At 41.5% G+C, this 12,313-nt stretch overlaps 1 protein-coding gene across 1 annotated transcript in view; it reads left to right on the top strand.

The window, feature by feature from the left end:
- LOC120021993 (histone deacetylase 7-like) overlaps positions 1-1,019 on the top strand; it is an 87,166-nt gene extending 86,147 nt beyond the window's left edge. The window contains exon 24 of the mRNA XM_038965799.1: positions 974-1,019. Coding sequence (XP_038821727.1) covers positions 974-1,019 — 46 coding nt within the window. The remainder of the gene's footprint in view (positions 1-973) is intronic.
- The last annotated feature ends 11,294 nt before the right edge of the window (positions 1,020-12,313 follow it).

Here is a 12,313-nt window from a genome sequence, read left to right on the forward strand (position 1 = left end):
GTTCTAATTTCTATGGAAGAGAGTGTGAGAAAACAAAAATACATTCGTATTTCTCAAGGTATATAGCATTCCATCTCTCTCTCTCTCTCTCTCTCTCTCTCTCTCTCTCTCTCTCTCTCTCTCTCTCGCGCGCTCTCTCTCTCTCTCTCTATACATTCGTATTTCTCAAGGTATATAGCATTCCATCTCTCTCTCTCTCTCTCTCTCTCTCTCTCTCTACATTCGTATTTCTCAAGGTATATAGCATTCCATCTCTCTCTCTCTCTCTCTCGCGCTCTCTCTCTCTCTCTCTACATTCGTATTTCTCAAGGTATATAGCATTCCATCTCTCTCTCTCTCTCTCTCGCACTCTCTCTCTCTCTCTCTCTACATTCGTATTTCTCAAGGTATATAGCATTCCATCTCTCTCTCTCTCTCGCTCTCTCTCGCTCTCTCTCTCTCTCTCTCTCTCTACATTCGTATTTCTCAAGGTATATAGCATTCCATCTCTCTCTCTCTCTCTCTCTCGCTCGCTCTCTCTCTCTCTCTACATTCGTATTTCTCAAGGTATATAGCATTCCATCTCTCTCTCTCTCTCTCGCTCTCTCTCTCTCTACATTCGTATTTCTCAAGGTATATAGCATTCCATCTCTCTCTCTCTCTCGCTCTCTCTCGCTCTCTCTCTCTCTCTACATTCGTATTTCTCAAGGTATATAGCATTCCGTTTTGCCCTTCAGCTATACAACGCCCTGACAAAAAAACACAACATTGACACCACCATCTCTCTCCTTTTAAAACCCGATTTAAACAGGTGTTGCCTTCAAACATATGCATCACATCTATTTGCTTAAAGGTACTTGCATCAGTATTCTCTAGAACTATTTGCAACATCTGTATCCTGTGGAAATATACAACAGTAACGCTGTAATACTACAATAGGCTACACACCAGAATGCTATATAAATCTATTCTCTCCTCTCTCCCTGCTATTCAGGACACACAGAGATGAACTCATGGAGGGGGACTGTGACTCCATGTAGACAAGTGCACTTTCTGACAAACCTATCACACAGACAAACACACTGTCATCCACTCGGGCGCTGCTTCACTTGACCAGAATCCACTGCCTCCAGTTGTCACTGTACGGACCACATTCTGACCTCTATAGTCAAACTGACTAGTGTATGCCTCACACACTCCTACACCTCATCCGAACACAGTACTACTGGCCTTACTAAGACCACTCGCCTGCTTCGACCGCAACTTAACCACACACTGAGAAGAAATCCCATTAACAGGGTAAAGGAGGACCAAGAGGAAGGACAATGAACACTTGTGTTCTTGACATGCCACTCCGTGCCTTTCCAGGTGTGTTACTCCTCCATTACCACATAACATTGTGAATTGTGAGGACACAGAAGGAGAGGAGCACCAGACCTGAGCAGAAACTGGAAGGGTGAAATATACACCCTTACTCCAAACCGCTTTCAAACACCACTGGGGAGGTTACGACTTGACTTGTATCATGAAGTGACTTGACAAAGACCAGCTAGACAGCTGGCTGTAAACAGAGTCTCTCTGGGGAAGAGGACAACTTTTTTTGCCTCGGTCACAGGTTACCGCGGAGCATCGCCAGGACCGAATCACAAAAATAAGTAGGAAGTGGTCCCACGTCCCCATAGGAAGTCACTATGAAGGAAAACAGACATTGGACACTCCCCAGGGGACACCTAAAACGCATCTCGTTCTGATGATGTCATTCGTATTTATGCGTCGCCAACAAAATGAAGAAAAAGAGACGAGACTGAGAATTTTGTTCAGACTTTTTTTGCACTGTGCATTTTGTAATTTGAACCAAGGAGAGAATGACAGTATAGACCACATTGAAGCTCTCCTGGGATTGGTGATAAAACATAGAAATGATCATACTTGTGTTTTTAAGCTGATTGAATTATTGTAAGTTTTATCTATTGCATATTGTATTGCAAATGTCAATACATAATGGTAATATTTTTTTATCATCACATAGCGAACCCTATGATTCACGTGCACTGATAGGGCTCTACCTGTGCAAAGCATATGCCCCTTTTCCCTTCCAGTCTCCAAAGTGGCCTTTTGGGTGGTGGTATAATTTCCCCCCAAATTTATTTTTTGTAAAAAAAAATGTGGTTCAGTACCTACTGCCCGCAAGTCGTCGTGACGTCGTCAAGTTCGCCACCCCACACCCCGTCCATTGGTTGTACCAACCCACACACCCGGTTGTACCAGTTTCCCAGTCTGCCATGTACAGAGATTTAACAATACTACTGGCCTTACTATGCTCAAAAATATAAACATTTTCACAACAGAGGCATTTGGTATGTTAGGAATTTCAAGATATGAATTATTAGTATTTTTTTTGGTGGGGGGGGGGTGACATTTTTTGGGGGGGTGCACCTGCCCCCTGGAAGGTCTGTGCATGGCCCTGATAGGTTTTATAGTTGTTGTCCTTCCATAGGACCAAAACAAAAAAACATGCAAAAGTGAGGGTAAGACTTTGTTAACACTCCCTTTCAGACAGCAGTTGAGGGCATCTTCACATTCTTTATCATTCTAGTGATAAAAGTTATTAGGAATGAATCATATGATCAGTGAGACAATTCAATCAGGAAACGCAGACAGTCGGATCAAACGTTCCAAAGCTGTTTCAGCCAATTACACACACCGCCATACTGTACGGAGAAGTCCTACTCAATGCTTGACCACACACAAAATAAATGTTTATGGATGTCAAGTCAAAATCAAATCAAAATGTATTGGTCGCGTACACAGATTTGCAGGTGTTATAACAGGTGCAGCGAAATGCTTATTCGCTACACCCGCAATAACATCTGCTAAAAATGTGTATGTGACCAATAACATTTGATTTGATTTGACTAGCTCCAACAGTGCAGTAGAATGTCATACAAATACAATACAAATATACAAATAATCAAAACAAGAAATAAAGAAATGACAGAACGAGAACACACAATACCCCACAATACCCCAAAAACAGGTTTTTAGAAATGTTTGCAAATGTATAAAAAAAAACGAACTGAAATATCACATTTACATACGTTTTCAGACCCTTTACTCAGTACTTTGTTGAAGCACATTTGGCAGTGATTAAATCCTTGAGTCTTCTTGGGTATGACACTACAAGCTCGCCACACCTGTATTTCGGGAGTTTCTCCCATTCTTCTCTGCAGATCCTCTCAAGCTCTGTCAGGTTGGATGGGAAGCATCGCTGCACAGCTATCTTCAGGTCTCTCCAGAGATGTTCAATTGGGTTCAAGTCCGGCCACTCAAAGATATTCAGAGACCTGTCACGAAGCCACTGCTTCGTTGTCTTGGCTGTGTGCTTAGGGTTGTTGTCCTGTTAGAAGGTGAACCTTCACCCCAGTCTGAGGTCCTGAGCGCTCTGGAGCAGGTTTTCATCAAGGATCTCTCTGTACTTTGCTCCTTTCATCTTTCCCTCGATCCTGATTAGTCTCCCAGTCCCTGCCACTGAAAAACATCCCCCCCCCCCAGCATGATGCTGCCACCACCATGCTTCACTGTAGGGATGATGCCAGGTTTCCTCCAGACTTGGCATTCAGGCCAAAGAGTTCAATATTTGTTTAGTCAGACCAGAGAATCTTGTTTCTCATGGTCTGAGAGTCCTTTAGGTGCCTTTTGGCAAACTCCAAGCAGGCTGTCATGTGCCTTTTACTGAGGAGTAGCTTCCGTCTGGCCACTCTACCATAAAGGCCTGATTGGTGGAGTGTTGCAGAGATGGTTGTCTTTCTGGAAGGTTCTCCCATCTCCACAGAGGAACTCTGGAGCTCTGTCAGTGACCATCAGGTTCTTGGTCAACTCCCTGACCCAAGGCCCTTCTCCCCCGATTGCTCAGTTTGGCCAGGTGGCCAGCTCTACAAAGAGTCTTGGTGGTTCCACACTTCTTCCATTTAAGAATGAAGGAGGTCACTGTGTTCTTAGGGATCTTCAATGCTGCAGAAATGTTTTGGTACCCTTCCCCAGATCTGTGCCTCAACACAACCCTGTCTCTGAGCTCTACGGAAAATTCCTTCAATCTCATGGCTTGGTTTTTGCTCTGCCATGCAGTGTTAACTGTGGGACCTTATATAAACATATAAACAAATATAAAGTATTTGCCTTTCCAAATCATGACCAATCAATTCACTTTACCACAGGTGGAATCCGAACAAGTTGTAGAAACATCAAGGATGATCAATGGAAACAGGGCTCAATTTCGAGTCTCATAGCAAAGGGTCTGAATACTTATGTAAATAAGGTATTTTGTTTTTTTGTTTTAATACATTTGCAAAAAATTATAAAACCCTTTTCTTTTTTTTTCTCGCTTTGTCATTATGGGGTATTGTGTGTAGATTTATGAGGAAAATGTTTTATTTAATCCATTTTAGGATAAGGCTGTAACACAACAAAATGTGGAAAAAGTCAAGGGGTCTAAATAGTTTCCGAATGCACTGTACATTGGGCATTAGTCTCAAGGTGCAGGGTAGAGTACCGGGCAGGTAGCCGGCTAGTGATGGCTGTTCAACAGTCTGATGGCCTGGTGATAGAAGCTGTTTTTCAGACTCTCGGTCCCGGCTCTGATGCACCTGTACTGTCTCTGTCTGCTAGATGGTAGCAGAGTGAACAGACTGTGACTCAGGTGGCTGAAGTCCTTGATGATCTCTTTGGCCTTCCTTTGATACTGAGTGTTGTAAATGTCCTGGAGTGCAGACAGCGTGGCTCTGGTTATGCGTTGGGCTGACTGCACCAACCTCTGGAGAGCCATGGAGTTGAGGGCGGTGCAGGTGCCATACCAGGCGGTTATGCACCCCGACAGAATGCTCTCAATGGTGCATCTGTAGAAGTGCTGATTTTCTTCAGCCGCCTGAGATTGAAGAGGCGCGGTTGCGCCTTCTTCACTATGGTGTCGGTGTGGTGGGACCATTTCAGGTCCTCAGTGATGTGCATGCCAAAAAACTTGAAGCTTTTGACCCTCTCAAATGCGGCCCCGTCGATGTGGATGGAGGTGTGCTCCCTCTTCTGTCCCCTATAGTCCACGATCAGCTCCTTCGTTTTTTTTACATTGAGGGAGGTTATTTTCTTGGCACCACTCCACCAGGACTCTAACCTCTTTTCTGTAGGCTGTCTCGTCATTGTTGGTAATCAGTCCTACCACTGTCGTGTTTTCAGGAAACTCGATGATTGTTGGAGTTGTGTATAGACACAGTCATAGGTGAACAGGGAATACAGGAGGGGGCTGAGCACACACCCCTGGGGGGGGGCCCTGTTGAGGATCAGCGTGGCAGTGGTGTTGTTGCCTACCCTCTCCATCTGGGGTCGGCCCGTCAGGAAGTCTAGGACCCAGTTGCACAGGGAGGAGTTCAGACCCAGGGCACTGAGCTTAGTGACAAGCTTGGAGGGCACTATGGTGTTGAAAGCAGAGCTGTAGTCGATAAACAACATTCTCACATAGGTATTCCTCTTGTTCACTTGGGATAGGGCGGTGTGCAGTGCAACGGCGATCGCATCATCCGTGGATCTTTTTAGGGTGGTATGCAAATTGTAATTGGTCTCGGGTGTCAAAATACTTCATGATGACAGAGGTGAGTGCTACGGGGCGATAGTCATTTAGTTCAGTTACCTTAGCTTGCTTGGGTACAGGAACAATGGTGGACATCTTGAAGCAAGTGGGGACAACAGACTTGGATAGGGAGTGGTTGAATATGTCTGCAAACACTCCAGCCAGCTGGTCTGTGCATGCACTGAGGACGCAGATTGGTATGCTGTCTGGGCTGGCAGCTTGCGAGGGTTAACATAAGGTTAAAAAATATATATTATAATAATGGTGCTGGGTTTAACGCAGATTATTAAAACAGTTGAATGGACTTCAGATCAGTTACTATAAATTAGTTGTTTAACTATGGATGGCACTTAAAAGTTGTATGTAGACAACACCGAACTCACAAAAAAGAAATGCACTTACGATGTCTTAAGTATTGGAAATGTGCTTTAGTAAAATGACCTATTTTTTATGTCTATTCCACTCTGGCGATGCCTTTTTCTATTGTTGATTTCACAAAGACCAGTGTTTTAACATGTGGATTGATTGACATGCTTGCTCTATTTTATATATCTATAGGCAGTATTTCTTGATACTTACTTTTCTACAAATCTAAAAGACAGGTGAACTCGGATTTGTTCACATCTGAAACCACTCTATTTACAAAAACAGTCAATGATTTTTGTTCCTGGACCAAAGTGCTGTTGGACAGTTAGCATTTAGCCGTCGGAGTTAGCTTGTTGAGCTAGTTGACTATCCATGTAGAACAATTGGACACAGGTTGAGAGAAATAAAAGCTTAAAAGTCTTATGGGAACAATATGCCAGTCGTGAACTGGTAGGGCCTCTGAGCATAACTTCAAAGATTCTTGTGAATTCCTGATAGTAATTGTATCTAAACAGAGATTTTGCAGCTAAATATCACCAAAGAAGGTTTGAAAACGGCTTACATTTCTTGTTAGCCCTTTCCATGAGATAATGATGTAATAGATTTCTATGTTGTCCTTTTAATTCCTTTGCAGTGCTGTGCTTATGTATTGTGTTTTATGAAAATCTGATGGTGCTACAGATTAATTTGAACTATCATGTTATAGTTTATAATGGTGCTGTATAATATACATTATACAACCAAGACCTTACACTCTTAGAAAAAGGGTTCCAAAAGGGTTATTCGGTTGTCCCCATAGGATAACTATTTTTTATTCCAGATAGAACCCTTTTTGGTTCCAGGTAGAACCCTTTTGGGTTCAATGTAGGACCCTCTGTGGAAATAGTTCTACATGGAACCCAAAAAGGTTCTACCTGAAACCAAAAAGTGTTCTTCAAAGACTTCTCCTTTAGGGACAGCCTTTTAGGTTCTAGATAGGACTTTTTTTTAAAGAGTGTGCATGACAAGACCCTGCAATATACGTATGATATTAAGGACATTGACAATGTGAAAATGACATCATTGAGAATTAAATGATACATTTAACTATGATCAAGTAGAACAAAATGGCCACCACAAATACATTGTTGATATCTTTTTCAGAGGGGTTCTATTTCATATTTTATTGTGGTTTATTTCCGGTTTAATTAAATTCTGAGAATATTTGTGTTCTGTAAATGTAAATCAATTTTTTGAGAATCAACAATCCCTTTAATTGTCTTAATATTAATTATTGCTCTTCCTCTGAGTGGTTGGTTATTGATGTTGTTGATAGCTACTGAGACCAAAATACAGACATCCTGTGCTTTGAATTATACTGACAAACATATAGAAATGAAGCTTTATTGAACTGAATCTTAATTTAGAAAACAAGCCAAGTAGAGATTAGATAGGGATTTTTTCTCACTGTTTGTCTTTATTGGTTTGTACTTTGTACCTGTACAGTAAAAAATAATGTTGTATTTTGTTTTTTTCTATATTTTGTTCTATAAACTGTTTTCCTCAATAAAAGGGTGATTAAGTTCTCAACGTAGCTTTTTTCTGAAGTGTATATTTTGTATCCTTTCAATAATGTTTGAAATATTGGGCAATATTTTACTTACACCAAGCACTCAGCTATTTCGGTAATGTAAAAACACATGACTTGGTAATGTAACACACATTTGGACAAAAATCTTGGATCCTGCCTTGCAGTGTCCAAATACAAAGGGTATTGCTATCCACTTCTTTTGTATTTTATTTTATAAGATACAACATATAAGACATTGTCTTGTCTATCCATGTACTCTTTGTTATACATACTACACTGTCAATATGTTCACAGTGTTAGACAAGTTTCTATGAGACAGAAAGATGCAAAGTGTCTTTGAAAATGGGCCTTTTTCAGACTATTTCAGTGGTATTTTATTAAAACAGCATTTATTCTTATTTTCCACAGGAGCTCATGTAATGAAAAGCTGGAGACAAAAAAAAATCTTCTAAGAACTACAGCTGTACATTAGGATGAAAAAATACTGACAAACTACATTTTCTCGCGACAGTACATCAGATAACATTGCCGCGACCTAACAATACCCAGTAGCACAAAATCTGAATTTATCAAATATTTTTAAGAAGTACACGGCACTGTTTTCCATTCTTAATACATTCTCAATTTACTGATAGTGTATTGCAGTATGTGCATAGTACCATCTTAAAGAGAAATCCTGAGGAATTACTAAACTTACAATATTCAAACTATATTTTCCTCTCATCTTGCATTTAAAACTACTAAACCGTTAACTTGTACAATGTACGACAAAATGTTATCTGTTACTCTTTTTCTAATGTATTATTTCATTGTTGTTTTGAATATTACATTTTCATACTTAAATCCTACAGACAAATAACACTATATCAGAAAGACCTTAGTGGAATCTATCCGCTATGTCTATGTCTAATCTATCCATAATCTGTGCATGCTACAAAACTGTGTGCATTACTCATGTATTACAGGTTGCCTGCATAGATTATTGCTTAATTATTCTAATATAAAGTCATTATAATGTAAAATGCATATGCACATGCTAAATCCATTCGCTATGAAGGGAAATAATGCAACAGAGAAATACATGTCCAAGGCAACAGAAATCAAGCAGATTAGTTTATACAACTGCTGAAAATGTGTGTCAGGCTTCTTTGGCTTTTCCTACCTGTACATTTGAGGTTGAAAAGCCAAAAGCTTATAAGCATCTTTGCTGTAAACATTCATTGCGCTGGGAACACCAGCTACCGATTACTTTGGCATCCTTATGATGATCATCATTGTAATTATCACGATCATAAGTCATCTCAGTTGTCAAAGAATCTTCCTCTTTTAAAGAGTCTTTGAAGTGGCATAAAAATGGCGGATCATCGTCACGCCTCAGTGACAGGCCGATGCGTTGGACGTTTTTTAACGTACAGAAAGTTCATCGTGTGACCCTTAAGTATCCTCCTCACTTCAGTTCCGACGTTTGTCACATACTGTATGTTTGGCATTATCATACTGTCTGTCAGGCTGCAAAAGGAGAGTCGACTGGATATCTGTCCGTAAACCAAAGCATGTGTCCGGTCCAATGCCCATGTCTGTGGGGCAGGGCTTCCAGAGAAGGAGAGATAAGGGTATAGCGGGGGGAGCTACTGGTTCGACAGGAACAGACCTTTTTAAGAGAGGGAGATGAGTCCATCCATTTGGCTTCCTTCCTAAAAAAAGAGAATGAAAAATAGACTGCGTCAACAACAGTTTCTATCTTGGGTTTAAGCGTTTTATACCTCATATTTCAGCCTAATTCAACCACACAACCTGATGCAAAAATATATATTTTTAAATATGTTTTGCTGAAGAAACCGACATGGATGTGTACATTTTGTCAGTATAGGAAAATAATATCTGAGAGCGAAAATCCGCAGAGAAGTCGTTAATGTGTCGTGTGTGCAAGTCGTTGTCCCAAACAAACACATAAACCGGCAAACAAAGCTAATTCTTCTCACATAGTGTAAAAAAAAAAGCCCACAGCACTAAACTTCTGCTCTTTCTCTTGTTTAACAAGCAAATATTCCATCTGGAGTGTTCCCAATTGTCTGTAATTACAGTGTTTCTTTTCATGCTGAGAGAGAAAGATAAGAGAGAGGAAGAGAGAAAGGGAAGAGGGACAAAGACAAGAGAGAGGAAGCTGTCCAGTAAGCATGTGTGTTTGTGGGTGTCCTCTTTCAGATGGCTGTGCTTAAGTCATAATGCACTAATTGCCAGGAATGACTTGTTTTCTCGATATACCAAATGGGGGTACGCTACAGCAGCGAATAACAAGTTGTGTGATCTTAGCGTCACTTTGAACAAAAGTACAGTAGATCCCATTCTACTGCATGCATTTGGGCAGAGTAACAATAGTTATCCTGTAGAGCCTCGTTGGCATTTGTTGATCTCCCTTTCTACCAAAATGAAAAGTTAAGTGTGGCTGATTTACAAAGGAGCAACTGATGCAGTTTTAGGCACAAACATGCACACACACTTGCATAGGAGCATTTTAGTCTTCCTATGCCGCTTTGACCTCATCTGCAACGCCTCTAAGGCAGAGGCCTACTCATGTTAAACCTGCGTGTACAACAACTTAAAGGGATAGTTCAGTGACATTACATCATTTAGATATCTGTTCCCTATCTAAATATGCAATTTCGCTGAACTATACCTTTAACACATGGATGATGTATATTGTTTTGTTGCCTATTGCCTGACATGGACTGTAACACTGTATTGATAATAGATGAAGAGCTATATCATACCTCCCTTTGCGTTAGACCAATATCTTAATATGGCCTATTGTTTCTACACACTCCCACTTGGTTTGTGCTCTGCTCCTGCATACGTGTCAAACCCAACGTGTATAACTCAGGGGGCGCACTACGTACACTACATACGCACTACAGCTGTTGGAACAGCCCAGCCCATGCACACACATCCATCCATCCACACAGCACCTGCTCTAGCATCAGCTCAAAGTTCAAACCCCTAAAAATAAAGATGAGTATCAGAAGCCCACAACTCTTGGAACCACCGGCCTGTTTGCAAGGCTCTGAAGCTCTTAAAAAAAGCAGATGTGCCGCAGAGGACCTATAACAGCTGGTTTGAGATCAGATCCAACGTGAAAATGGAAACCCCAAAACACATGCACATGTTACTTTGGACTGGTCCAAGATCAGTCCAAAGGAACTGCAACCCACTCAAACACATGCAGAGCCAGAGGTTCTGGCAGAGGGAAGAACAGTGACAGCCCTTTAATTGGAGGATAAACAGAGTGGAGCACCGCTTGCTGTTGCCAGGTTAAACACAGCAGTCTATTCTAAATCACAGCTACACACACACACACACACACACACACACACACACACACACACACACACACACACACACACACACACACACACACACACACACACACACACACACATACACATACACCCAGCAACACACACATCCACATTTTTACACACATATACACACATGCATACACCCAGTAACGCGCATGTCCGCTTAAATACACACAAATGCAATACACACACATGCGCCCAACAACACACACATCCGCATAAATACCACATGCTACACGCACATCCTCATAAAACAGCCACACAAATGCACCCAAGATGCACCACTCACATTAACACACGCCTTATCCGAACACTTGTTGCACACCAAAAAATATGCTTCGTGCACACACCAGGAGCATACTGTGAACGTACACAAATACGCACATGCACGTTTCATTTAGGAAGGAATTTCATTTTTCCCCCCACTTTATTCTTCTTTATCCCCGATATGTTAAAAGCAGAATCAATTACAACCATTTTAGGTCTTCCTAATACTGACACTGTCCATTTCAGTTCATTTAACTGTCCACAGGTGAGTGGATAATGTTAGAATGCAGAACAGTAGGTAATGACTATGCTTCTCTTCAAGGACATTCTCATCCACGTGTAGGGTTCGGGTCTCCAACCACAGTGGTTGAACTCTCAAAGTCTAGCGTTTGAGGCCGTCGAGGATTTTGTAGTAATGTAAGGGGAACACCTGGAGACTGCACATGGACCAGAAGTCCTCACAAGGATAGTAAAACGAGGACAATTCTGAAAAGTGGGGACATTTCGCTGGTCCCAAGGAAAACGGCTATTTTAGGGTTAGGGGTTAAGGTTCCAATTAAGGTTAGGGTTATAATTAAGGTTAGGGTTAGAAGTTGGGGCACTATTACACAACTGATTCAAATAATGAACTCATCATCAAGCTTTGATTATTTGAATCAGCTGTGTAGTGTGAGGGCAACAACCAAAACGTGCACCCCTTGGGGTCCCCAGGACCAAGTTTGGGAAACGCTGGGTTAGGATTAGGGTTAGGGGTTAAAGTTAGGGTTCTTGCTCTAAAGCTTTGCCTTTCCTGTGCTGCTCTCCCTTGACAGCCTCGTCCAGGTTTACATGAGTTTGGTTTCTGATGGATTACCTCTGCTCTCTGCACCGCATCGTCCTTTCCTTGGCTCGTCATTCTTTCCTACCTCTCCCTTTTCATCCTGTCTTCCTGGTTATCTGATAGGCTTTTCAGTTAGCCCACACTCATCTTTTATCTTGTAATTAACGCTTATCTTGTAGCTTCTTATCTGCGTTCAGAAGAGTGAGTGTCCGCCAATTCCGCAAAGTTTACTTTGTGATTTTTCAAGAGACTGAGAGGAAAGGCAGATAACAAAGTCAGATAATATCGAAGAAATGGCATGCACTCACGCACATGTATGTATGTACACACGCACACGC

The sequence above is a fragment of the Salvelinus namaycush genome, chromosome 2, assembly GCF_016432855.1.
Source record: "Salvelinus namaycush isolate Seneca chromosome 2, SaNama_1.0, whole genome shotgun sequence".
Classification (NCBI taxonomy): Eukaryota; Metazoa; Chordata; class Actinopteri; order Salmoniformes; family Salmonidae; genus Salvelinus; species Salvelinus namaycush.